Source organism: Bubalus kerabau, chromosome 15 (genome assembly GCF_029407905.1).
Source record: "Bubalus kerabau isolate K-KA32 ecotype Philippines breed swamp buffalo chromosome 15, PCC_UOA_SB_1v2, whole genome shotgun sequence".
Classification (NCBI taxonomy): domain Eukaryota; kingdom Metazoa; phylum Chordata; class Mammalia; order Artiodactyla; family Bovidae; genus Bubalus; species Bubalus kerabau.
Genome location: NC_073638.1, coordinates 54324384 through 54352054, shown reverse-complemented (window position 1 = coordinate 54352054; position 27671 = coordinate 54324384). Strand labels below are relative to the sequence as shown.

The 27671-nt window shown below is 36.1% G+C and overlaps 1 protein-coding gene across 1 annotated transcript in view; it reads left to right on the top strand.

Moving 5' to 3' along the window:
* The window catches only part of PGM2L1 (phosphoglucomutase 2 like 1), a 60705-nt gene extending 34320 nt beyond the window's left edge, over positions 1-26385 (top strand). Inside the window, exons 4-14 of the mRNA XM_055549077.1 lie at positions 473-557; positions 3419-3502; positions 9356-9549; positions 10637-10826; positions 11375-11472; positions 12204-12384; positions 14316-14409; positions 14730-14859; positions 15083-15272; positions 18927-19060; positions 20894-26385. Of these exons, the coding sequence (XP_055405052.1) occupies positions 473-557; positions 3419-3502; positions 9356-9549; positions 10637-10826; positions 11375-11472; positions 12204-12384; positions 14316-14409; positions 14730-14859; positions 15083-15272; positions 18927-19060; positions 20894-20996 (1483 nt within the window). The 3' untranslated portion in view covers positions 20997-26385. The remainder of the gene's footprint in view (positions 1-472; positions 558-3418; positions 3503-9355; positions 9550-10636; positions 10827-11374; positions 11473-12203; positions 12385-14315; positions 14410-14729; positions 14860-15082; positions 15273-18926; positions 19061-20893) is intronic.
* Positions 26386-27671: the final 1286 nt, after the last annotated feature.

Here is a 27671-nt window from a genome sequence, read left to right as displayed (position 1 = left end):
AAAGGCACTGGGTAGCAATATTATGTTACTTGTATTCTCTCACTATAGTCCTATTTTATTAGATTTAGCATATTTTCACACATAGATAATCATGATCTAGTGATACTTTTTTTAGGGGGTAAATAGGTATATTGTGTTTATCAAAGTCTCTGGTTTCACTTTCTTCCATGTTTTTTGCCTTTTGCAAAAGGAAAATTTTATTTCTTAGTAAATAGCCACCAAAAGCTGAATCAGGGAAAAGGAGGAAATTAAAATGTCAGTTCTGTTCCTTGTTAGAGTTCCTTTTAAAAAATCTTGTTTATTAACAATTTAAAGTTGGAGCATGAAGCTTAAATAACTAGTGATTATAAGAATTGGTTGGATCAGATTGCTGTATATTCAGAACAATTGTAATGCATTTATTTTGTGGGAGGTTGGTTTTTTTTAAGTATGATTAGCTAAGGACCAAGTGAAATTTCTGTCCCTTTTTCAGGCTTGCTAAGCTAACTGCTGCTGTCTTACTGGCCAAAGATGTTCCTGTGTATCTTTTCTCAAGATATGTTCCTACACCTTTTGTAGTAAGTGTGTTATATCGTTGATCATACAGATTGCTACTCTTGAAAAAGTATTTCTTAAATCAAACAGGGTTCAAATCTTTGTCATGCATAAAATTCTATATTAACTAATATGAAGGACCTAAAGAAAACAAATATTGCTCTGACTTTATTTTCATTCAACACACATGTGTTGAACCACCTAAGAATTTGGTCTATAACAAGTTGATAAGTCTACAGTCATGGCAGGATATTTTAATAGTCTTCTTTCAGAAACTGATTTATCGAGCAGGCAAAAATTACTATAAAACACTCACTTGAGTGTTTGATTTCTTCTTTAAAAATTCAAGAGTGTGAACAGTGCTTGCTTCTTGTCATATAACTTAACAATGAGTGTGCATCTTTTCAATGCCTTGGTGAATTATCAAAGTCCCTTCTAAGTCTGGGTTAACTTTCCACATTTTATCTTTTGTACATTCAATGTCATAAAATGATTTTGAGAATTCCTTTTTTGCCAGTATCATTTACTTTAGGACAACCTCATCGTTTTCATCACAACCACATCCTTAACTTATATCCATACGTTCACCCTTCACTAAGCTGATCTGATTGCCTATGTGGAGTCTCTTGAATGACAGCAGTGTCAATGTTCCCAGTTATTTTTCTATAACTTCATTTATGATTGATTCAAATGTCACCTCCACCATTATCACTTTTTACTTCTTTGCTGCACTTTCATCTTTGTTGGCCATTTCCTAATTTCAGTCATCCAGTTTTGCAAAACTGTCACATGAGTTATCTCTGGGAGGTAAAGCGCAACACAGCTACATGTTTTGCTGTCTGTGCAATAGCTCACAGATGCACAGTGACCAAGAGTGACATGATCAGTTACTAATCATGATGGCTGTCATATGCACATAGTTGTTTCAGGCTGAAGAGCTAGGAGCCAGGTTTTTACTTCATATAGTTATAGGCAACTGAAATTTGAGCATGTTTTTAGGAGACTGGTATTATTTACTTAAGCATGGTATCAGAAATTCATGTGTATTGGAACTTTGCAAAGCAATGACTGTCTGGATTTTAAGAGCAGCAATGAAAACACTTAAGTAGCAAAAAAAACTATGAGATTTAACTAAAGCTCTACTTAAAGGGAAATTTATAGTCTTGATGATGAATATATTAGGAAAAAAGTTTTAAGTAATGAACTAAGACTTTAATTTAGTATGTTAGGATAAAAACAGAATAAATCCAAATAAAATTTAAAAAATAATAATGATAAAGGAAAAATCAGCTAAATAGAAAATAAAGAAAAGGAGGGTATCAACAAAAGCAGGAGTTGGCTTTCTGAAGAGACAAATAGTAAAATAGACCTTTTGGCAAGGATACTGAAGAAAAAAAGAGAAAAGACAATCCCTGGTGGCTCAGATGGTAAAGAATCCTCCTGTAATGCAGGAGACCTGGGTTCGATCCCTGGGTTGGGAAGATCCCCTGGAGGAAGGCATGGCAACCCACTCGAGTATTCTTGCCTGGAGAATCCCCATGGACAGAGGAGCCTGGTGGGCTACAGTCCATGGGGTCGCAAAGAGTTGGACACGACTGAGTGACTAAGAACAGATTAAGAAAACCACAATATTCTGAACATGATGCAAATAAATGTGAAACAGAATTGGCCGATTTTCTTGAATAATTAATACATCAAAACTGATAAGAAATAGAAGGCCTGAACAGACCTGTAGTCATTAAAGAAATTGAACTGATTTTTATTAATCTTCTCAAAATAAAAATGTCAGGTCTACATGATTTTGTTGGCAAGTTTTACCAATTGTTAGATGAATAGACTGTCTCCATAATCTGTTACTAGTGATTTATTGGACATATACAGAGTGGATCAAAGAATTGAAGGAATTTTTAAATAATTAGCTCTAATGAATGACAGAAACCAAGGAGGGCCCAGAAATGTTGAACTTTTTTGTAGAAGTCTGCCTCTGGGTTATACCATTTCCATCTGTAACTATGTGTTGGCCTTCCTCTCTTATTGCAAGTGGATCTGCTCTAGCTGCTAAGGAAGTTGTTTTTGGCACTGTTTATCACCATGTCTTTGAGTCAGAGGAAATCTACTTACAGCAAAAACATCTTGGAAAAGAACTGGGTCTTATGAGCCAGCCTCTGAGTTAAATCATCAAAGGAATAGGTTACTGTAGTCAGATCAGTGTCATGTGCCCATTCCCCCATGGCCAGGAGGAGAGAAGTTGGATGTGATGGTAGGATGGAGGAACATTTTAGGCAAATAAATAATAACTGTGATGAAAAAGGGAAATTCAACCTGGCAATTAACTTTGGGAGAAATGGTAAATTGATTTTTATATGCTATAGAGGCCACAGAGTGTATGTAAAGATCTTAAAATCAAAAGGCAAGGGACCTATGTTCCACGCTTATATAATTCTCGCTTATGATTACATAATATTGAATAAACAATATACAGTGTGTAAAATATGATAGATTAGATGATTTTTAAATTTACTTCCAGGTCTAATATTTTATGATTAGATTCCCCTCTCATATCTCCAGAGTCTGGTGGAATATCTGGCATGTAGTAGGTGTTTATTAAATATTTGTTAAAGGAACAAAATAATTATAAGACTAAGTTAAATGTGACTGGGGGGAAAAAGCATTCAGTCTCACAGTTAGGTGGTTACTGATGACCTCATAGTTAGATGGCTTTAGTTATATCCCACCTAGTGAACCTGGAGTTGATTATTAAAGTTTTAGGCTATTTATATCTTAATGTCTTTTCCAGTTATTTAATCAAGTATTTGTTTATTTATTCTTGTGTCAAATGTATGAGTGGCCAGGAAACAGAATTACAGTGTCGTTGCTTTTTTAGCCATATGCAGTCCAGGAACTCAAAGCAGTTGCAGGTGTGATGATTACGGCATCTCACAACCGCAAAGAAGACAATGGATACAAGGTAAACCTTGGACTCTTCATCTTTGGTTATTTCATAGTTCTTATTTTATTTAAATAATATGTGCTGAGTATATTTTCTACAATGGGAACCAGGGTTAGACATTGGAAACAGAAAGATAAATACACTGAGGCTGCCCCTCAGAGAATGGCTTCCCAGGTGGCTCAGTGGGTAAAGAATCTGCCTGCAATGCAGGAGACACAGGAGATGTGGATTCGATTCCTGGGTCGGGAAGATCACCTGGTGAAGGGCAGGGCAACCCACTCCAGTATTCTTGCCTGGAGAATCCCATAGACAGAGAAACCTGGTGGGCTACAGTCCATAGGGTCACAAAGAGTCGGACACAATTGAAGCTACTGAGTACCACCACCACTCAAAGAATGTGTATCCTTCCTGGCCCTTATTACCTTTCAATACGTGTTATTGTACTTTATATACTTATGTACTATTACAAAAGTCCCTTCAGTGGTCTTTACCTCTGATATCTTACTGCCCTTGATTTCCCCATCCCATCCCAAATCATCCTCTCTACCATTTCAGAGATAAAATCATTTTGTACCAAGAACTTGAAGAATGAGTGGGAGTTTGAAGGAAGAGAGCTGGAGGAATGGTACTTTGACCTCATTCTCCTCCTTTCCCTCCAGTCTTCTGCTGGGACTCCCTATTGGCCACAGGATCTGTTTGATATGTCAGGCTTCATGGCAGAAAGCAGGGTGGGGAAGGGTGCAGAGTGCTCAGAGGGGCAAACAGAAGATACAGCAGTGTTGAACCAGCGTTTGGGGCTCCTGGCTCATGAGTGTATGATCTAATATTTCTTTTTCTTCTTGTGTAGGGGGGCACTCCAGGCACACTGAGCTCTGGTTTACTGGGGAAAAGAATATTTTATACTAATCTAAGATTTTGACCCTTGCCAGCTAAGTGGGGAGTATTACCATTTACAGAAGCAGTGAAGAAGCTTAATTCATTAGTTTGGGACATAATTAAGTTTGAGGGATTTGTGGGTCACTCAAGCAGCAGCAACCTGTAGGCAGTTGAATATGCAGATCTGTTGTTCAGGGGAGAAATTTGGGATCACCGTACGTATTATGTTAGAGCATTTAAGAATACTTGGAAGTTCTTTATTTGAATGGGCAGCCCAGAGACAGTGTAGGTTAGAAAAAGAGGTCAAGAATGGATCCCTAGGGAATATCAACTTCAAATGAAGGGAGAAAGAAGAGGATCTGGAGACAGGACAAAGACAGGAAGAGACTGATGTTACAAAAACCAAAGGGGTAAGAGAGTTGCAAGGAGGAAGAGGTCAACTGTCAAAGAGTGTAAAGAACCCAGATCTGTTCTCTGATCATCAGACTCCTACATCCAGCTGCCAACCTGATATCCTTTGGGATGCCTAACATGTTTCAAAATTAGTATCTCTAGAACAGAGGCCTTGATTCTCCCACAACCTGCCATATATACACTCAAGTGTGTTCCCCAAGTCTTACCCATCTCTATAAATTCTAACTACCACCCACCCAAGCAAAAGCCAAAATTCATTCTTGATTACTCCCTTTCCTTCACTCCAGACATTTAACTGACTAACAGGTTCTACAAATTCTGCACCCAAAATCTATGTAGAATATGTTTACTTCTGCCTGTGTCTTCTACCTCCATGGTTCTAAACCATTGTCTTTGCCCGAACAACATCGTCCTAGCTGGTCTCTTCCTTGCTTCCATTGTTCTTCCCTGCAGTCCATTCTGCACCAAGCAGCCAGAGGATCTTTTGAAATAGAAACAGGTCATGTTAGCTTTCCTGCTAAATCCAATCTCCTTACCTTGGGGCTTACAGGACTGTCTCCTGCCTGCCTCTTCCACCTCATTCTGTTCAGTCCTCTTCTGTGCTCACAGTGTCCTGGTCACACGGCAGCTTCTTTCCATTCTCCCAGTGCCTCCAGTATACCAAACCCTTTCCCTCTCTGAGCCTTTTGTTTGTTCCTCTGCTTGGATTGCTGTTTCCCAAATCTTGCAGACTTGCTTATTTTCATCTTTAAGTTTCCTGCCCAGATGTTGCTTCCTTGAAGAGACCTTCCTTGGTCACCTTATCTGAAGTGGCTTGCCTCAATGATCTTCTCTTTATTTATTTATTTTCTTCACAGAACTTATCACTGTCTATAATTACGTGCTTTCTTTATAATGAATTATCTTGTTTGTTTATTGACTTGTTTGTTCGATCCTCCTCCCCGCCTAATTTCCCAATATAAGCTCATGGCTGGTGAGACTTTGTTTTGATATTTATTGTTATTGAACATACTTGTCATAGAGTAGACCCTCAAAGATTTTTTTTCTTAAAGTATAAGCACAAGGTAAAAAGTATAAAAGTTAAACATTATAAAAACTTAAACAATAAAGAGTATTTTTCCCACCCGTTTCCCTGAGCATCCCTTTTCAGAAGCAAATACTGTTTCTGGTTTTAGTTTCCTTCCAGAGGTGATCTGTGCCTGTGTAATCATATGTGTAGTATTGGTCAGTCCCTCTTTTTCCCCTCATAAATGTCAGGGTATTATATATAGTGTTATGCACCTTGTTTTTTTTTAATACAACAGTGTGAAACAGTCTTAGAGATCATTTTCTACATCAGTCAATCTATAAATAGGTTTGCCTTATTCATCTTTAAAAACCTATATGGATGAGTCCTAATTTATTTAACCAATCCCTGTTGATAAACATTTTTTTTGTTTCTAATCTGCTACTGCTTACAAACAGTGCTAAAGTGAATGTTCTATGCACATCTTTGTTCATATACACAAGTAGATTTATAGAGTCATTATAGAATAGTGGTTAAGAGTGTTATGGACTGGGTTTGAAACTTACCTCCACCACTCAGAAGCTTTGTAACCTAAGATAAATTACTTAATTTCTCTATGCTTTGGTTTCCCCATCTGTAAACTGAGAGTAATAATAGAACCAGTATTTTAGGGAGAGAGTTAGGATTAAGGGAGACAGCGCATGAAAAATGCTTGTATAGTATCTGGCTCTGATAAATATTCAATAAATGTTACCTGTTGTTTTTATTCTTATTCTTGGTAGCTGCACTGTCCAATCTGATAGCCAACAGCCCCCTATGATTACCCAACACTTAAAATATGACTAGTCTGAATTGCGATGTGCTGTAAATGTAAAATGCACACCAGATTTCGAAGACTTAATACAAAAAAGGCATCTGAAATATGTGGCTTGCATTGTGGCTCACATTGTATTTCTATGGCCCTGCTGAGCTACTGAATAAGTTTCTAGTCGTGAAACTTCAGAGTCAAAGGAACTATGAAATAAAGTTTGTCATTCTCTATTCAAGGTGGTTGTTCCAACTGCTACTCTCACCAGCAATATAGGAGGGTCTTTATCCCACACCGTCCATTATTGTTTGTCAAACCTTTTCATCTTTGCCGGTCAGATATTTGGAAATGTTATCGTGAATCTGTCTTGTGAGTGAGGTTGAGCGTCTTTTCATACATTTATAAGATATTTGTGTTCCCTTTCCTGAAAAGTCTATTAAAGGCTTTACTCATTTTTGTCTTCGGTAGTTGCTCTTTGCCCTCTTCCTTGTAGATTTGTGAAAACTCCAAAGTAGCTCTTGGTCAACTGTCTTTCAGGTATTTCTCCCCATATTATTGTTTACCTTTTGACTATTTTTCCATGCATGTTATTATGGTATATTTCTCCATCTGGAAAAATTATTTCAGCTTTTTTATTTGTATCATATTTCACTTGTACATTAGAGAGCTTCAGTATTTTTGTAATTTTTTGAGTCTCTTTATTTAAGAACAGAATGTATCTTTCTATTCTTCCAAGACTTCTTTTAGACCCTTTAAGCGAAGTTGCTCAGTCGTGTCCGACTCTTTGCAACCCCATGGACTGTAGCCTACCACGCTCCTCCATCCATGGAATTTTCCAGGCAAGAGTACTGGTGTGGGTTGCCATTTCCTTCTTTTAGACCCTTGAGTTGACTCATTGGAAAAGACTCTGATGCTGGAAGGGATTGGGGGCAGGAGGAGAAGGGGACGACAGAGGATGAGATGGCTCAATGGCATCACTGACTCGATGGACGTGAGTCTGAGTGAACTCCGGGAGTTGGTGATGGACAGGGAGGCCTGGCGTGCTGCGATTCATGGGGTTGCAAAGAGTCGGACATGACTGAGCGACTGAACTGAACTGAACTGAGTAACATTTTAAAGATTTTTTATCTTTCACATTTTTTTTAAGTTTATTCCTGGGTATATTTTTTTGCACAGATTTCTCTGTTACTGTATCAGAGAGGGATGCTTCTGCTACAGGTTCAGAAAACCCACAAAAGTGGCTAAAGTTGATAGGAGTTAATTTGTCTCACATAACAAAAAATCCAGAAGTATGTGGCAACTGGTATGGTTCTACAGCTCAATGTTTTTGGACCTAGCATCCCTGCAGTTTTGTTTTGGCCTTTTCTTCAAGTGCTCATTGTATAAGGGGTGCTGTACCTCTAGGCATCACATTCACATACAAGGTAAGAAGAAAGGCAGGGAGAAAGGCCAAGATTATTTTTCTCATGTTAAATAAATTTTCATGGAGAGCTTTCAGGGCTCATGAACAGGATCTTGTTGGTTGCTTGGAATGTGGGAGCATCCCTTCAACTGGATTTTTGGTTTTGTTTTTTAAATTTCTGCAGGAACCTCAGGAGTTTCACAAACTGGGAGCAATTTTTATGTTAATGTAGACCTCAGATTTTAAAATTTTAATCACCCAGAACTTAAGAAGAGAGACATGCTACCTTATCATCTTTCAGTAATAGTGGACAGAACTTTTTCTATTCTGTATTTCCACTAAGAAGGGCATCTCAGTTCATTTTCCTGCTTTCCACCTGGGCATTACAATCAAGAGCCAGATAAATGGCCAGTTGGCCTTCTCAAAGGCCAGTTGGCCACAGCATCAATGCACAGCTTTATCATTCAAGTTTATCATTCTTTCATTTTTTCCCACTGCCTAGAGTTTTCTCTTTCCTTTTTGTGAACTAAGCTATGTATTTTAGACAATACTTTTCGATTTTAGCTTTTTGAGTCATCTAGTCTACCATATTGCTTGGCACAAAGTTTAGTACATAGTGTATATTCAAATGTATTCTTCTTTCCTTCATTCAGGATGTGGTAGAAGGGATTGATGTCAAATACATGGGAGAAGTTGGTATAGATGAGTCCCTTCTAACTTTGAGATCCTGTGAATTATAGAAATACATTTTCTACTTTTTTTGTTAGCTGTTCCTAATGTCTTGTTGATTTGGCTACTTGACAGACTGACAACTTAATGAAATGTATTTTCATTAAATACTGAAAATACATATACTGAAATGTGTATGGAATAATTAATATGTTTGTTGTCTTCCCTGGAATAGACTATTTGGTGTGACATAAATTCTAGTTTATAGCTGAAAAATAAATTCTTCTTTATCATATAACAGAACCACTTTATAATGCTAAAATTTCATAATATCAAGTTTTTTCCATGGTTTCTTAGATTTTCTTTAGTATATAGTTATAGATCTAAGATTATGATTGGACGCTATGATATTTGCATATTTTAACAATGTCATAATGGTGCCCTGATTATATTTTACTTGTATTGTTATTAAAATGTACTTCTAAATGAGAAAATAATACAGAATCGTTTTGTTGAAAAGTCCCTATGGAATCATTACCATCAATATCCTTAGGTATTTATTAAGTTAGTCCAGCGTTGACATTGTCTACTTGACTAATTTGGTATGCTTCTTTGTAAAGTCAAATATCCCTACTGTAGCTAAGAAAACATGGTCAACATTTCAAGTGCTTATAGCTGTGTTTACCTGTCTTCTAGGTTTATTGGGAAAATGGTGCTCAGATCACATCTCCTCATGATAAAGAAATTCTTAAATGCATAGAAGAATGTGTGGAACCCTGGAATGGTTCTTGGAATGATAATTTAGTGGATACCAGCCCACTAAAGAGAGATCCTTTGCAGGACATTTGTAGGAGATACATGGATGATCTGAAAAAGATTTGTTTTTACAGGTATCCAAGGGGGAATGTAGGATAATATTACCTTAACATAAGATTAACAAATAACAGAAAAAAATAAGGATAAAAATGTGTTGGCTATTCATTATATTAAAATTACAGGTAAATAATACAGTTCATAGTAGTCAAAAAGTAGAAATAACCCAAATATTCAAATATTCATCAATAGATGAATGGCTAGAAATATATTCATAGTATATCCATACATTGAAATATTATTCAGCAGTAAAAAAGAAATACTGTTGCATACTACAACATGGATAAATTTTAAAAATAGGCTAAGTGAAGGAAGCCAGTCACAAAGGACCACATATTGTATGATTATATTGATATGAAATGTCTAGTGTAGACAAATCTATAGAGATAGAAACAGAAAGTATATTAGTGGTTGCCTACAGCTGGGAAAAATGGGAGGGTTAGGGTGTGGTGGCTCTGGGTTATGGAGTTTTTTGAGGGGTAATTAGAATTTTCTAAAATTGATTATGGTAATGGTTGAACAACTCTGTGAATATAGTGAAAACCATTGAATTGTGTACTTTAGAAGGATGAATTTATAGCATATTGATGAGTTTCCCTGGTGGCTCAGATGGTAAAGAATTCACCTGTAATGCAAGAGACCTGGGATCAATCTCTGGGTCAGGAAGATTCCCTGGAGAAGGGAATGGCTACCCACTCCTGTATTCTTGTCTGGAGAATTCCATGGACAGAGGAGCCTGATAGGCTCAGTCCACGGGGTCACAAAGAATCAGACACGACTTAGCCACTAACACTTTTAAACTACTTTTTAACTACTACTAATTACCTCTTAATAAAGTTGTTAAAAATTATAACTCAATATATATATATTCACTGTATATAAGATAAGGAAATTTCCTCTAAAATTTGAGTTTTCCTTACCAATTTCCATGTTTCTATAACTGTTCCATAAATAGCTAACACTGTTTTCAGAAAACATTATGGTTTGTTGAGTGTAGTTTTCCTATCCTGGCAAAATAGATTTTAGCCTTTTCTTGAGATTATTTTAATTATACCACAAATAATGAGTTTTATGGCAGTGATTGAATGATATTTTCCTTTACAGGGAATTAAACTCAAAGACCACCTTGAAATTTGTACATACATCTTTTCATGGAGTCGGACATGACTATGTACAATTGGCTTTTCAAGTATTTGGTTTTAAGCCTCCAATTCCAGTACCAGAACAAAAAGATCCTGATCCAGATTTTTCTACTGTTAAATGCCCAAATCCTGAAGAAGGAGAATCTGTGCTGGTATATTTTTTCTGTATTTAAATTATGATTTAGTATATTAAAGTTTATCATGTGGATAGGACTCTGACAATTCAAAAATTACTTACAGAAGCAAAAACTACTTTAGCTTACATCTTTTAAATTATATTAGAGCCATATATTCTGTTTTGTTTGAAATCCCTATGGTGGATTTCCTTACTTCCTAGTCTTATTTTAAATTTAGCCAAACTAGATTAGCAGATGCAAACTATTACATATGGAATGGATAAACAACAAGGTCCTACTATCTAACACAGGGAACTATAATCAGTATCCTATGATAAACCATAGTGGAAAAGAATATGAAAAAGAATGAATATATATATGTGTACCTGAACCACTTTGCTGTACAGCAGATATCAACACCTTGTAAATCTAACTATACTACTATGAAATAAAGTTAAAAAAAGTTAGCCAAACTATATTCCCTTCTAAAATTCATGATCACTAATACAGTGCCTACATTTAGGAATATGAACTTTGAATTTAACATCTTCAATGTAATTCAGCCTTTTGGGTCACTATTTCAGGAACTTTCTTTGAGACTGGCAGAGAAAGAAAATGCCCGGATAGTGCTGGCTACAGATCCTGATGCAGACCGACTGGCAGTGGCAGAACTTCAGGAGAAGTAAGTAGAAGCTGTTACTTGATTAAAATCTTAAACTTTGAAAAACAGTTTTTGATTTTAAGTCTTCCAGGCTCATTGGAAATAATTTTTAAAAAAACAAGAAGAAAAGAAATCTCCTGTAAGCCCACTATTCCAGAGATAACCACCTAGGTTGATATTTTGACGTTTCCTTCCTATGTTTTCTTCATTCAAATATTCAAGATATATTTGTTTTTTATAAAATTGTGATCATCCTATCTATCTATCTATATATATATTACTACTTTTGTGTCTTGATTATTTTCCACATAATATTGTACTATGAGCATTTTCCTCTATCTTTAAATATTGCTTAAAATATTGATTTTTAAACTAGTGTAGTATCTCAAAAGATTGCTTTATGAATGTAATCATTTCCTAATCATGGTTCTTTGGATTGTTGTGTATTTTTGCCATTATAATGTCATGACAAATGTCCTTACATAAAAAGGACACCATATTATAACCTTTTTCTCTTTAAGTAAGAAAATACAAGTAACAGTGTCATAGCTTTTCAAAGTACATTGCTGCCATTCCTACCCTAAGCTCACCCTGATCAGTTAGAAAAGTAATAGTAAATGTTTTCTCAAAAATCCCATACAGTAGTTTTTAGGTTTTCCTTTGTGAAGGATGGTAATTTGTAGGTCCTAGGGTCAAGAAGTTTTAATGAGAAGTTACAAAGATCTTGACTTGAATTTTCATTCTCTCTACAGTGGTGTTTGGAAAGTTTTCACAGGGAATGAGTTGGCCGCCTTGTTTGGGTGGTGGATGTTTGATTGCTGGAAGAAAAGTAAACCAAGAAATGCTGATGTGAACAACATTTATATGTTAGCCACCACAGTCTCTTCCAAAATTTTGAAGGCAATTGCACTAAAAGAAGGATTTCACTTTGAGGTAAGAATAGGTAATATCTATGTGCTCCTTTTCTAAACCTATTTCTGTAAGCTAAAGCCATCTCCCCACCAAAGTTGACTTTTATTGATTTCATTTCTAATTCCCTCTTTTTTTCAAACTCTCTTAACACTTAACTAAAAGATTAAGTCTTTTTGATAGTTTGGAAACCTTGAGCCAAATTCATCCTATATGTGAGTTTCTGAAACTAAGATAAACCTTCTTACAAATTGCATTAATGCTTCTTTTTCCATACAACAGTATCTGGCTTTCCTACCAAGAAAATCTGGCTCCCAGTGACCTCATAAATAACATAAACTCCACTCCGAAAAACTGTAGGTGTCATGATCGCTTGTTTAGCCTCTTCAGGTTCAGTCTTAAGAAACTTTTAAATAAAATTTAAAAAAAGAAACTTTAAGTAGTCTCCTAAATTACAAATTAAGACCCAGTGATCTACATCCAAAAAACACAATGATTCTCTCTCAGCACAGATCATTAACCTTTGTGAACCTCGGGCAGTTAAACTGACCCCTTTTATAGCTACTGGGACTAATGCCAATTAAGTTGCTTTTCCTCTGCCCACTTTGCCAAGTATCAGTGAAAAAGTCACCTCTGGGCCTTGAGCCACAGTCAGGCTATAGGTCTTAACACTAATAGGCTAACTAAAAGAAAATTGTACCTTTCTTAATGAAATAGAACTTTCAGTCTCTGGGTTTCTAAATTACAAATAGCAAAATAGAAGAAATTGAAAATTCATTCAAACCTAAAATTCTGAATTACTATTGTTGTTGTTCAGTCACTCAGTCGTATCCAACTCTGCGACCCCATGTACTGCAGCACGCCAGGCTTCTCTGTCATTTACTATCTCCCGGAGTTTGCTCAAACTCAGGTTCATTGAGTCAGTGATGCTGTTGAACCGTCTCATCCTCTATTGCCCCCTTTTCCTCTTGTCGTCAGTCTTTCCCAGCATCAGGGTCTTTTCCTTGTAGCAAGAAAATGCATAATGAGCACAAAAGAGAAAAAACATGATTCTAAAGACCAATATTATATATGTGCTTTCTTGTTTTTATTCCCGGAGGTAGTGCTGCAGAGATTTTGGGCTTTTATTGTGTTTTTCCCAGTGAGGAGGTGGAGAGGTGAATGAGAAATCTTAAATTAGTAAGAGAGCTCTAGAGTCACTGTGTATCACATGCTCTTTCTGACTCTAAAGCAGTTCATGTCTTTAAAATGAACACTAGCTCATCAGATGAAAAGTCCTCAAATCTAATTACCAAACCTAGTAATTTTCTTGATCATTTTATTTGGGCCATGGTGTTATGGTAAAAGTATACTTGGTTCAAGTATATGTTGTGATAATGTTGAAAGTGCATTGTTAAAAAGCTTTATGGCTTTTGGTTACTCAGAGGGACTAAATTACAACCTTTGTAGGCACTTTTACATTAGTGCTTATAATGCAACTTAAAGAGCAGTTTCTGAGAAGTGATATTGAATCCTGGCTCTCTCATATGCAGGGTACTCTTGGGCAAATTTACTGAACCTCTCTGAGCCCGTTTCAGTAACAGAGTTTTTGTGAGCATTGAAAAAGATAATGATGTAAAGCAACTATTACAGTGCTTGATAAATAGTGTATGATCATAATATATGTGTGGATTTATGGTACTTTGTGACTATATACATCACCACTTATTGGATTATATTTGGTGAATTATATCAGTATTACTATGCTTGATAAATAGCAGGTCATCAGTCATGGCAGTGTATATATCCATGCACTTTATGACTATATGTTTACCACTGTATAAATCTTTGTGGACTGAAGACCATAACAGAAGATCATTATCAAAGTGTTATGTGCATTTAGTGATGGGCTTTTCTCTAATATATATATTTTTTGAGAAAATCACTTAACTAGAGTGGCCTCTTCTGCATTTCAGGAAACACTACCAGGTTTTAAATGGATTGGAAGTAGGATAAAAGACCTCCTGGAAAATGGGAAAGAAGTCCTTTTTTCATTTGAAGAGTCTATAGGTATGTAGTAAATATTAAAATATTTGAAATATGAATGAGAGCACTTTTTTCAAATATAGTGATTCTGTAGAGAGGAATTTTTGTCATCTGGTTTTACACTTTGAGTTATAAAAACTATCAAGAACTCAGAAATGTGTAGATACATTTCTCATTAGAAAAAAACCAAACCCTTAAAGGTCCCCTACATATGCTCAGTATCAGTGGGTTTCCTTTATTACCAGGTTCTTAAATGCGTTGATCCTTCTGAAGAAATATGAAACTACTGAAATTATATGTAGGCTTATGTTTTCCTCCTTTTTAAAGATTTTTTCAATTCTTAGGTTTTCTGTGTGGAACTTCAGTTTTGGATAAAGACGGTGTGAGTGCAGCTGTTGTTGTTGCTGAGATGGCATCTTACCTGGAAACCATGAACGTAACATTGAAACAGCAACTGATTAACGTTTATGAAAAGTAAGTTCTACTATTTGGAATTTCGTGTTCTAATTTTTTTGGTGCTACTTTTAACTTTATAAACTTGTTTTGAGGAATAGTCATTCCTTTTTAAAAAGCACTAATATTGTCTGCATTAAGAACTGCCACTATCTGCTTAACACAATAATAGGCTTATCTTTGATTTGTACTTTTCTAAAGAGTGACTTGAAATCTGATTTTAACACTTTAAATCTTTGTACAGATATGGTTATCATATTTCAAAAACTTCATATTTCTTATGTTATGATCCAACGACCATCAAAAGTATATTTGAAAGGCTTCGCAATTTTGATTCTCCAAAAGAATACCCAAAGTTTTGTGGGACATTTGCTATACTGCACGTACGAGATATTACCACTGGATATGACAGCAGCCAGCCTAATAAGAAATCAGTAAGTACCTATATTTTTAAGTTTTTAACAATTTGTAATAATTCATACTACAGCAAAATGGAAGGTCAAGCCTGTGAGTTTCTTAAAACTTAGGATCCTTGTTTTTCTCCAGAGCAGTTGTAAGTTCACTAACTGGCTCTGACTCTCACCCATCCTGTCCTCATCACTCCCCAAGGGTATAGCACGCCCTGAGGGTGGGGAATGGGAAAGAGGATGAGAGACAGAATGAGGAAGGGAGGGTGGGAGGGAGGGAAAAATGTGATAATGCTAAATAATGTTGAGAATTTTTTAAGTCTAAAAGCCTATAATTTCATCATATGATATTGCTTTTATGTGGAATCTAAAAAATTATACAAATGAACTTATTTACAAAACAAACAGACTCACAGACATAGAAAACAAACTTTTGCTTACAAAAGGAGAAAAGGGATGGGGGATTAAGTAGGAGTTTGGAGTTAAAGGTGGCTCAGTTGGTAAAGAGTCCACCTGCAATGCGGGAGACCTGGATTCGATCCCTGGGTCAGGAAGATCCTCTGGAAAAGGAAATGGCAACCCACTCCAGTATTCTTGCCTGGAGAATTCCATGGACAGAGGAGTCTGGTGGGCTACAGTCCATGGGATTACAAAGAGTCAGACACGACTAAGTCACTAACTTTCTTTGGAGTTAAAATATACACACATTAAATAAATGACCAACATGGACCTACTTCATAGTATGAACTATACTCAATATCTTGTAATAACCTATAATGGGAAAGAATCTAAAAAAGAATATATACACCTGAAACTAACACATTATAAATCAACTATATTTCAATTAAAATTTAAAAAATAGACTATAACTTTTTAAAAGATGAATGTTTTACTGATAATCTTAGCACCTAAAAAAATAAATAAATAAATGCCTATAATTCCAAAGCTATGTGTCTTTCTAGGGAAGTTTTAACTTCCCTTTCAACCTTATTCCCTGTGAATGCGTGGCTTCCTAGGTGGCTCAGTGGTGTCCCTTTTCAACCTTATTTCCTATACCTCCAGCCAAATGGAATAACTTACAAATACTTCTTACATATATACATTAAAAAATTATTTTTCTATTTTTGCTCAAGCTTTTTCCTTAGTCCACCTTTTCTTCCTACTGCTGCAGATTCACACTTTAGCCATTATTTAAGACTTCATGCAGATGTCACCTCCTCCATGTACCCTCCAGGTCTCATAATCAGATATCTTCCTCCTGAGGTTTCTTTATATATTGTGCCTTCCTCTGCTCACTTATCACTTTCTATGTCATGTTACCATTGCCTTTTGCATGGCAGATTCAGTTCTAATATACCTTTATGCCTCTCAAAGCTCTTGCCTACACAGTAGGTGCTCAACTAACATTTAAATGCCATAGATTGCTGATTATATTTATTTTGTTATTATTATGATTGTTATTATTAACCTAAATTTCCATGTATAATGGTCTGATATTGTCTCAAGAGTCTAGGAGCATAATATATTTTGGAAAATCTGCAGTCTCTTATGTAGAATACTACCCATATTCTCTTTGTGTATTTTCATCCAGTCAACCAAAATTGGTTCGTTGTTGTTATTCTGTCTGTATGTACGTATGTTTTTCTGTGTTTATAAACTACTTGAAAAGAAGAACTAAATGTTTTGCTTCTTTTTATTTCTCTAGTGTTGCTATGGTTAGAATGGTTCTTGGTATGATGCTTTTCCCCTCTTGACTCCCTTTAAAGTTTATGATATTTGTTATTCCAAGTGCTTTCCTATCTATTCTCCACTAATGCTTGCAACACATTTTGTAAGGCTTGTAGTATGGATATTTGTTAATCCCCCGGGGTCACATAGTGACTGTCAAAGACTTCCTCAGTTCTTTCTTCTCCAACTTCAGATTGACATTCATCTGTGTGTTCAACAGGCATTTATCAAAACCCTTCTGTGCTACACTAAGAAGACAGTAATGACTAGACACTGTAGGAGTCTAGTAGGGAAACAGTCAAGTAAACTGATTACAAAATGATTAGGGGATGCATAAGAGTGCCATGAAAGAGCATAGGAAAGACCCTTACTCAGATCTGAGGGGCTCGTACAGGGCTTTGCAGAGGACTTTTGTGAGCTGAGTTCTAGAGTTTGGGCAGGAGTTATCCAGATGTGGGAGGAACAGAGGATGTTTGAGGCAAAGGGAGCAGTAAGCGCTATGTCTGGAGGTGAGAAGTCATGTTTTCTTTCAAGGAACCGCAAGCAGTTCTCTACAGCAGTAGTATGGGGTGCAAGGAAGGATGGCATGTATGGTGAGTGGGTTAGAGAGGGGTGAGAAGAAGATCAATTAGTACACTGTTTGGTAATGGAGATGAGAGACGACAGGAGCCTGAATGTAATATGGTAGCAGTAGTGAAGGAGAGAGCCTGACAAAGTTGAATTAAATAAAGGATAGAATAACCAGGACTTGCTAGTTGACGGTCTGTGAGTGGAACAGAGGGAAGGAAGGTCTCTGTCTTGTGCAACTAGGAGTGTCAGTCACAGAGAGGATCAAGTTCAGGACACCTGTGAAAAGAAAGGCTCCACTGTCAACCCCTCCGCCCTAGTACAACGCACATGGTTCCCTCGAGACACCTTCACAGACTGATTTGTGGTGCAGGAAGAGTACCTGTGTTAATCTATATATTTATGTCAGTAAAGCTTCATTCTTGTTTAATTTTTAGGTAATTATATATATTTGTACCCCAGTGGATTATTTTGCCTGCCCTCTAGGATGTGTGCACTCTGCTTTGGAGACTGTTGAAAAACTATCTGTGAAAGTGTCTTGAAGTTGTAAAGCACTTTGCAAAAGGAGAGGTAGTTTGGACTTTGGGACAGATAGGCCAGGTTTCAACTTCTTGCTCTGCCACTTAGCTGATTACCTTGAACAGGTCGTTTACCCTCTCTGAACCTTGTCTGTAAATTGTCAGTAATATTTACTTTGCAGGATTATTGTTGAGGTCTGGAAATCATGTGTATAAGGTATATAATCCAATGCTTCTACAATTATAAATAGTCAGTAAATGGTACAGTTATGAATTATGAATGTAATCTTTTGTATTTTAAAGTTCTTTAAAATATTAAAAAATTTTTAATTGCAGCAAAAAAAAAATGCAGGGGCTTCCCAGGTAGCTCAGTAGTAAAGAATCTGCTGCCAGTGCAGGAGACACAGGTTTAATCCCTGAGTCAGGAAGATCCCCTGGAGGAGGAAATGGCAACCCATGCCAGTGTTCTTACCTGGATAATATCATGGACAGAGGAGCCTAGCAGGCTACAGTCCATAGGGTCGCCAAGAGCTGGACACTACTGAATGACTGAGCACGCAAAAAAAAAAAAAAAAAAAACAAAACATAAAATTTATCATCTTAACCATTTTTAAGGGCTCAGTAATGTTAATAATCACATTGTTGTGTAACAGATCTCCAGAACTTCATCCTGCTAAACTGAAACTCTATACCCATTAAATAAGTCTCCGTTTCCCCCTCCCCCTAGCCCTTGGCAGCTGCCTTGCTACTTTCTCTTTCTATGAGTTTTACTGCTTTACACACCTCATATAAGTGAAATGTATTTTACAACTCTTGAAAATGAGAAAGGTACCAAGTGTAATTGAGCCGTTGTTGCAATTGTGCCTAGGTGCTGCCTGTAAGCAAAAGCAGCCAAATGATTACATTTACTTTTCAAAATGGCTGTGTTGCTACTCTTCGGACTAGTGGAACAGAACCGAAGATAAAGTATTATGCAGAGATGTGCGCATCACCTGACCAGAGGTAGGAATCAACTTTTAAAATATTATGTATATATAAAAGCTTTATTGATTTCAGAACTGATTTCACTTTGCTGTACCCCAGAAACTAACACAACATTGTATAGCAATGTACTCCAGTAAGCATTAACTAAAAAATGCTTTATTAAGAGATGTAATTCACATACCCTATAGCTCACCCATTTAAAGTGCACAGTACAGTCGTTTTTAGTACATTCAGAGTTGTGGAAACATCACTGTAATCGGTTTTAGAACATTTTCATCACCTCAGAAAGAAAGCCCCTCCCAGTTAGCCGTCACTCCCTATTCTCCTTCTTCCCAGCCCTAGGCAACCACCAGTCTACTACTTGTCATTATAGATTTTCTTATTCTAGACATTTCATATAAATGGAATCACACAATATGTGGTCCTTTGTGACTGGCATCTTTTATTTAGCATAATGTTTTCAAGGTTCATCCATGTTAGCATGAATCAGTACCTTATTCCTTTTTTAGAAATTTTGTTTTCATGGCCCAGTGATATTCCACTGTATAGATACACCATATTTTTAATCTGTTTACCAGAGGAGGGACATTTAGGTTATTTCCATATTTTGGCTATTATGAATAATGGTGGTCTGAATGTTTGTGTTCGAGTTTCTGTGTGGACATATATTTTCTTTTAACTTGGGTATATATCATCCTTACATAAGGAGAACTGCTGGGTCATATGGTTCTATGTTCAACTTTTTGAGGAACTGCCAGACTATTTTCCAAAAAAACTGCATTATTTGGGAACTGAATCTTAATTTTTTAGTGAATTTATATTCCTGGGAAGACTCTTTAAACCTTGAACTATTTAGGCTAAGCATAAAGAAATGATCAACAAATAATTTGTTCATTGCCAAATATTCATTTTCTACATTTAATATGATTTGACTTAATATGCTGAATTAATATCCTTTTAAGAGTATAAATTGTGATTACCTTGACTTTAATAACATTTAGAGGGTATTTAAACTTTTATGAGTAGTATCTCCTATAATGTTGTCATTGGTCAATACCTATTTGGGAAGGAGATTTTTTTTTGGAATTGCCTTCAGAGCAATGTACATTAATTACTTAGTATTTCTCTAAACCTTTGTGTTTAAGAGTAGATTTTATTTCCTTTGGGGGGAGAAAATGACCTCCTAAGTCATTCAGAGCAGAGTTTAAAGTAAAGCAAATTGAACAGTACTATCTTTGGTTTAAAATGAAGGGCAATTATTAACGTAATAAAAATTAAATTTGTTGTGTAGCTTGTAAAATGACTGAAGGCAGTCCAAAAAGAAAGGTTTTGGGGGTAATGGCAGCTCTTCAGGTGATGACTTTGAAGGGAATACTTGGTATTTTTTTAAACATCATATACTTTTAGTCACACTTCTTTCTTTACTTCTTAAAAGATATGCTGTATCATCCCATAATAATCTATAAGAGATATGCCTCAAAGTATTTCAGGAAGCCAGTTTATCTTAATACCTGGTATTGGTGTTCTGAGCCATTTAAATTGCCTGCTTTAGGAGCAGTCTTTAGATTTACTCTAACTCATCCATGTTTCATGTGTCATTGTTACATCGCAGATATTAACCTCCTTTTAATGCAGTTCAATTTCAGTTTGTGAGAATGGTGTTTTCTGTGAGTGTGATTCCCCTCGTCCCACTTTTGGTCTTGTTTTGTTTTACCCGAGTGAATTTCTGCCTTGTTTACCAGTTATTTAATCATCCCATAAAGTATATGCACTCTTAAAGTTACAACAATTTAAGCACATTTTAAGGCTATGGAAATACAGAATTTCAAAACTGTTAACCTTTTTCCTCAGTGACACTGCCTTACTAGAAGAGGAATTGAAGAAACTGATTGACGCTTTGATTGAGAATTTTCTTGAGCCCAGTAAAAATGGACTGACCTGGCGTTCTGTTTAGCCTTCACCAGAACATCGTTGCTTTGCCCCAGTCCATGGAACAGAGCAACCAAGAACTCCATGCATTGAACTCATGTTAGCATTCTCTCTGTGTGTCATCTGGCCAAGTATCTTTTTCCTTTATTTTCTTTCTTTTTGGTCGGCTAGCTAAACAAACTATATATATTGAAATGAAATGGCTGGGAAGAAATGATTCAAATCTTTTCATAATCCTGAACAGAAGTCATTACATTAAAAGTATTATGGTAACACGTCATTCTTCCTTCAACAGAAACAAATTATAAATGTGAGTTTTCTTACTAAAGTGTGATTAAGCTTAGTTATATATTCTTGTGATTGTGTATAGCACAGTTTTTCTTAAAGGAAGATAAATGTTGTATAATTGTAGAGTTAGTTAAGGAAATGAATCCATAAGATTGGCAAGAAAGTGGCACTGCTCCCAGAATACTGTGGAAAAGTGTCATTGTTACATTGCAGATATTAACTTACAAATTAGAGTATTTGAAATAGGATATTTAGCATTTCTAGGTTAGAACAGGTGTTACAATTTGTGGTTTCAGCACCTCTGTTTCAGGTGTTCTTGGTGCAGTGTAAATTTATTGTATTTATTTAAAATTCTAACATTTATCGAACATAAAACAATAGTGGCAACACTCCCAGCGGCTTGGTTCTTTCTCAGTGCCTTTTCAAGGCATGGTTTAAATTGAAATAGTGTTCTTCCATTGAGTATAATTTAATCAGTTAATTTACAGACAGTTAAAGAAAGTCTTCCAAACTATATAGGTACTTCTCCTCTATTTAAAATAGATTGTTGATTTAAAAATCTTATGAATGTAAGTAAAAATCTTAATAAAAACAGGCTCAGTATAACTAGCTAAGGATCTTCATGTTAGAATTGCGTCAGCACAGCCTCTAAGTAAAGAAAAATACTGGAACTAAGAACGGAGCTGTGAATTTTTAATTTAAAAGTCTGACATTTAAATTACATTTTTACAAGAATATATGTTTCTTTATCATATGAAGTAGTGCTCATTTTACTAAGAAATAAAACATCCAGATTTTAGATCTTACAAAACAAGCTACGTGTTTTAAAACTAAAGTCCAGTTTATCCTAACATCTTGCTGACTTCTGTAGAGCTTTTCATCATGAGTACTATTTATCTCTTTTAGTGGGGGAAAATTTTTTGGGAGGGGAATGTCACTTTTGGTTGATTCTGCATCTCTGAAAAAGAGTTAATAGAGAAGTGTTGTTTAATCTTCTCAAAGTGTATTCTGTCCTGTATTGCTCACAGAGTACTTAGCACACGTGGTATAGTTAAGAGTTAACAATCATGAGGCCTTGTATGTACATAATTATACTAAACAAATTGCCTGTGGGAGATAACTGGTATGAGAGAATTTATTTCCTTGAAAAATAATATAAAATTAAACAGACTAGAATATTTATTAAATCAGGGTTTGATTTATTGCAGCTATCAGCTAACATTTGGCTGACTCCAGATAATCCAAATGTGATTTTCAAATTACTGTATTGCCACTATTGTTCATTTGTTCCTTCCTTACTTTCTTATAGCTGAATCTTGTGTGACTGTAGATAACAGAGCTAAATGTAGAGTGCTATTCCTGAATGAGTTTGTTTCCAAAGGCTTTGCACTAAAGAAGAAATGTGTAGAATGTTTTGCTTTATTTGCTTTTAGGAATGTAGATTGTCATTTAGGAAATGGCCTATATTCTACAAAGTGGTATGAACAATGCTATATATATATATATATATGAAAAATAATGTATATTCTGTTTTAGTATCTGTGTTTCAGTGACTGAAGAACAAAGTGGAGCTAAAATGATACAACAGCTCATTCATAATCACTAAAGCCATGCTTGTCATTCTATTATAAAGAGAACAGTTTTGAATGCAACAATATAATGCAACAGGAGTCATCTTAATCAAGGTGAAAAGTCATTAAGGCTTGGATTCTTGTGTCAAAAATTTAAATATCCAAAGTTAAAATGTTACAAATGTTCTCAAAGAGTATAGATTGAGGGAATTATTTGATTCTAGCCAAACTCTTGAGCATGATATTTAACAAGAGCTTGACATAGTGGGTGTACACTTGTCTAACAAAATAAATTCAATAGCCCAAGACAACCAAGAAAAATAGAAGTACTGGCCAGTAGGGCCCAGCCTTAGGATCTACATTATCTTTTTCTTTATGTACAGTATCATGGAAATGAATGCCTTCTCATTAAGTGTGTAGATCAAAACTGATATTTTCTAGAGCTTTGAGGAAAAGAAAAGAATTAATCAGGCAAGCTTAAAGCACTAGAAATAAACAACAGAAAAGTCAGTAAAGTGGCAGGGAAAGTGCTTCGTGTGAAGAGCAAACTTACCACCTGAAAAGTAGGAAATGAACTGGCTGTGGGCAAGTTGTTTACTTGTTGTTATGATGAGCAGATAGTGATGCTTTTGTCTCCTTTTATTAGTGACTGCTAAGAAGCAGCCAGGGAGGCCTTTGAGGTGGTGAGAAAAAGTACCCCTCATAGGATTCAGTTCCTGTTAGGATGTTGTGTTTTCGGATCACATGGGAACTGGAGAGGGGAGAATATAGCAGAAATAAAAAGGAATGAAATAGAGATTGAAAAATAAGACCTATAAGAAAAAGCACAAAAGATTAAGATCATTTAACTCTGGAGGGGAGGAAGTTGTTGAGATAGTTTAGTAACTCTTGAGTTATTATTTAAATCTTTTATTGAAGAACTCAAAATAAGAAGTAATAGACTATTCTCCATCTCCAGCAGGGACAGTGTAAGAGGGAATAAGGATTTTTTTAACTACAATTAAACATTTTAGAATTATGGCATATGCTAAAAAGCTGTTTAGCACTTTTTTAAAGTTCCTTCATTGAAATCTCAGGTTGGAACAAAGATGATATCATAAAGAGCATTGAAAGTAACATTTGAGTTTCACTCCATATCTGAAAGAATTTAGCTCACAAGATAGTTTTTGTATATGTTGAGTAGTAGATGCATGAGTGCAGTCTTTATTCACTGTATAAAGACCTGCTTAATTAAACCTGTAAATTAAGTGCGATTTGAACATAATTCCGTTCATCTTGAAGAATGTATAGGATATTTGAGGAGTTTGTTTTGAATATAAATTATTATTACTTGGATGTTGTAACTTCAGCAGACAGGTTCTAAGAGAGTGGATGTTTGGAATATCTATATAAGGAATAGACCTCCTATTTCTTAAGCAAGTTGCTTCTGGAATTGATGCAACAAAGATACTAGCTGAAGTTTAATGGAGAAATTGTTCTACAGACTGCTGCTATTGGTGTTTCTCCCAGATGTTTTCCACTGATGTTTGTGATGCTTGAAAAATCCAAATTCTGCTTGGATAAATTTGTTTTATGCCTTTTTCTCTCTACCTCCCTCCTTCCCTAGGTGCCCTTCCACATTCTGTTACTGTGAAAAAACTGTTGCCCTGTTACCTCACTTATGAGAAATCTTAACTGTATTCATTCAGACTGCTTTAAACTTATTCCTAAGCTGTTTTTGTTTATGGACTTTTGGTTATTTTGTTATTACTGTGAGAATATTTAAGACATTGTAAGAAGTAATTTTAAATCTGTTGCATAATCTTTTTTGGTCTGCTTGGATACTACTGTGTATTAATTTATTATGGCCTTTTACAATTCACTTGTTTTCTGAGATTGCTCTAGAAACTGATGAAGAAAGACTCCTACTAACCAAAATGAATGGTCAATTGATCTGGCATTTTATTTCAGATTTCCTTGTACTTTGGGCATCCAAAGCCCAAGATCTGAGGGAAAAAAATTTTTTTTTTACATTTGTCCCTCAAACCATCTTACCATAAACCATGAGGAGTCTAAGTGGAAAGGAGGGAATATCTCATTGTTGGACTCTTTACACAGCCTAAGTTTACTCCTGGTTGGAAACAAAGTTAGTGTTTTCTGTTGGTGACATTAAAATATTCACCATACTATTACATTCATTAAGACATATCTTCTCTTTGTTAATTCAAGACTGTGTACTTAAAAAAGAGAACACAGAAGAATGACTAAAGTGACCAAGATAAGGGCAAAGTGGCATATCTTTAAAGTTTGCTTCTCGAATTTTTCCATCAGCATAATCCTAAAGCAGAGGAGCATAAATGTTTTGGGGGAAGGGGCCTGAGAGCAAAATCAGAAGCAGCCTGCACTCAAAATTTCGTGTTCTGTCTTGAAAATGTGATTTTTGCATTCTCTGTAATAAAACTGTTTTAGTGAAAAATGATACCTTCGCTCTTCGTGGAAACTGATGCCACCAGAAAGAGGCGCCGTGTTTATCACATGGGCTCTCAGTTTTCTCCCCCATCCCCTGCCTCAATTGCTATACACCCCCGAGGGGACACACACCGACTCTAGTGTGACAAATATACGTAGAACGTGCATAAGATGTTCCCTTTAGAAGGTGACCTTTGAAGGTATTAATGCCAAGTTGAAGTGACCTGTAATAGTTTTAGTACCACTGAACCTTATAATATACTCCAAGGCATTTACCAGTTTCTTCTCATTAATTATTAGCATCCCGTGACTAGGAAGGAGCACCTGACTCTCAGCTCCCTGAGAGCAGGGATCATGGTTTATTATTTTTCATATCCACACCACCCACCACCTGTTATAGAGTACTTAGTTGGTAAAAATAGGAATTATGGAATTTCATTCTAAAGAAACAAATAGTTTAGGCAATTAAAAACATTACTTTTCTGATTCAGCTTTTAAAACAGTTCTCAATACTGATATGTACAGGAAGTAATGTTAATTAAGCGTGCACACTCTTAAATACTCTGTTTCTTTGGCAAGAGCAGAGCATATTCCTATTTTGAAGTTGTATGTAATGCCTACTATTTTGCACTCAAAGCAAGATGTTGGCCAAGAAGGTTAAGAAAGTGTCTGTGTAGACTTAGTATCACTAGTATTAGTGCTGTTATAAGCCTACTAATGCTGCCTTCCAAGGGAGTCACAACTAATTGGATACTGTTTGATAAACTTTTCTCCAGTGTATGATTCATCATATGTCTAAAGAAAGCCACCCAAACAAGATTTGCACCTGTATGTGATGAGGCCTTGTGTTATAGGCTGAAACAAACTCTTTGTATATGTCATTGAATATGCCAGATAAAATATATGCAGTTAAGAGTTAATTATTTGTCTGTATACCAAAATCGTACCCTTGTTTTAATAGTTTCTGTCAACATCTTCTCATTTTTCCTTACAGACTACCAGGGTGTATCATAAATACTCCCTATGAGAATGTGCACTTTAAGTATTTGTGTGCGTGGTTTTAGCCAAATGAAGTGTTATCAGTAATAAACAGGTCTCTTCATAGGCGTAAGTTTCTGTGTAATTTTTATTATCTTACATATTACGTAGTTTATAAAGTTTGCTATCCAAACTGAACATGTTCTTGAAATATATACATGATATACCCTAGAAACTACTTTGACCCTAAATAAGTAGTGTAGCTCATTACTCAGTAAATATTTCTTGATTGGTTAACCAAAAGCTTCCCTGGTGGCTCAGAGGTTAAAGCATCTGCCTGGAATGTGGGAGACCTGGGTTTGATCCCTGGGTCGGGAAGATCCCCTGGAGAAGGAAATGGCAACCCACTCCAGTACTTTTGCTTGGAGAATCCCATGGAGGGAGGAGACTGGTGGGCTACAGTGCATGGGGTCGCAAAGAGTGGGACACAACTGAGTGACTTCACTTTCACTTTAGCCAAAAGTCCCAGAAGAAAGAACTATTACTAAATCTTTTTCCACCTTATTTTTCTCCTTCTCTTCTTTAATTGACCTAATTTGTCTGCCCATGTTGCTGCTGCTGCTGCTAAGTCACTTCAGTCATGTCCGACTCTGTGTGACCCCAGAGATGGCAGCCCACCAGGCTCCCCCATCCCTGGGATTCTCCAGGCAAGAACACTGGAGTGGGTTGCCATTTCCTTCTCCAATGTGTGAAAGTGAAGTCGCTCAGTCGTGTCCGACTCTTAGTGACCCCATGGACTGCAGTCTACCAGGCTCCTCTGCCCATGGGATTTTCCAGACAAGAGTACTGGAATGGGGTGCCATTGCAGCATCAACTAACATAATAAAAAATTAAAGGTTTGGAAATCCCTCAAAGAAGTAACTATGTATCTGTGATAGAGTGGTGGTCATGCAATTAGTTTCCAGGGTTGTTAGGACTCTGTGGTCCTGGTCTCCACTGCCTGCTTCCTATGATCAGGTTCAAAGGTAAGATGAGTGAGAATAACATACTACAAGATCATTTTATCACCTTCCTTGTATATTCTGAAAACCATGCTAACCCCAGCCTTACCTTTTCCTCTATTTTATTGTTGTTTAAGCACATAAACAATACAGTAAATTTAGTATTATTACCTGTCTCTGTAGTCTCCACAAGCATAGCCTTTTCGCTACATTACTATTGCCTAGAACAGTGCATGGCACATAGAAGGTATCCAGTAATATTTACTGGTTGAATTAACCCATCTCACATTTCTGCATGCAGAAGAAAAGCCCTGAATTCTGCTTTGATTCCACACATGCACAGAGTTGCATGTGATGAGACATATGCAGCAGTGATTCCACCCCCTTTAGAGATTTACAAGCCCATTAATCAGT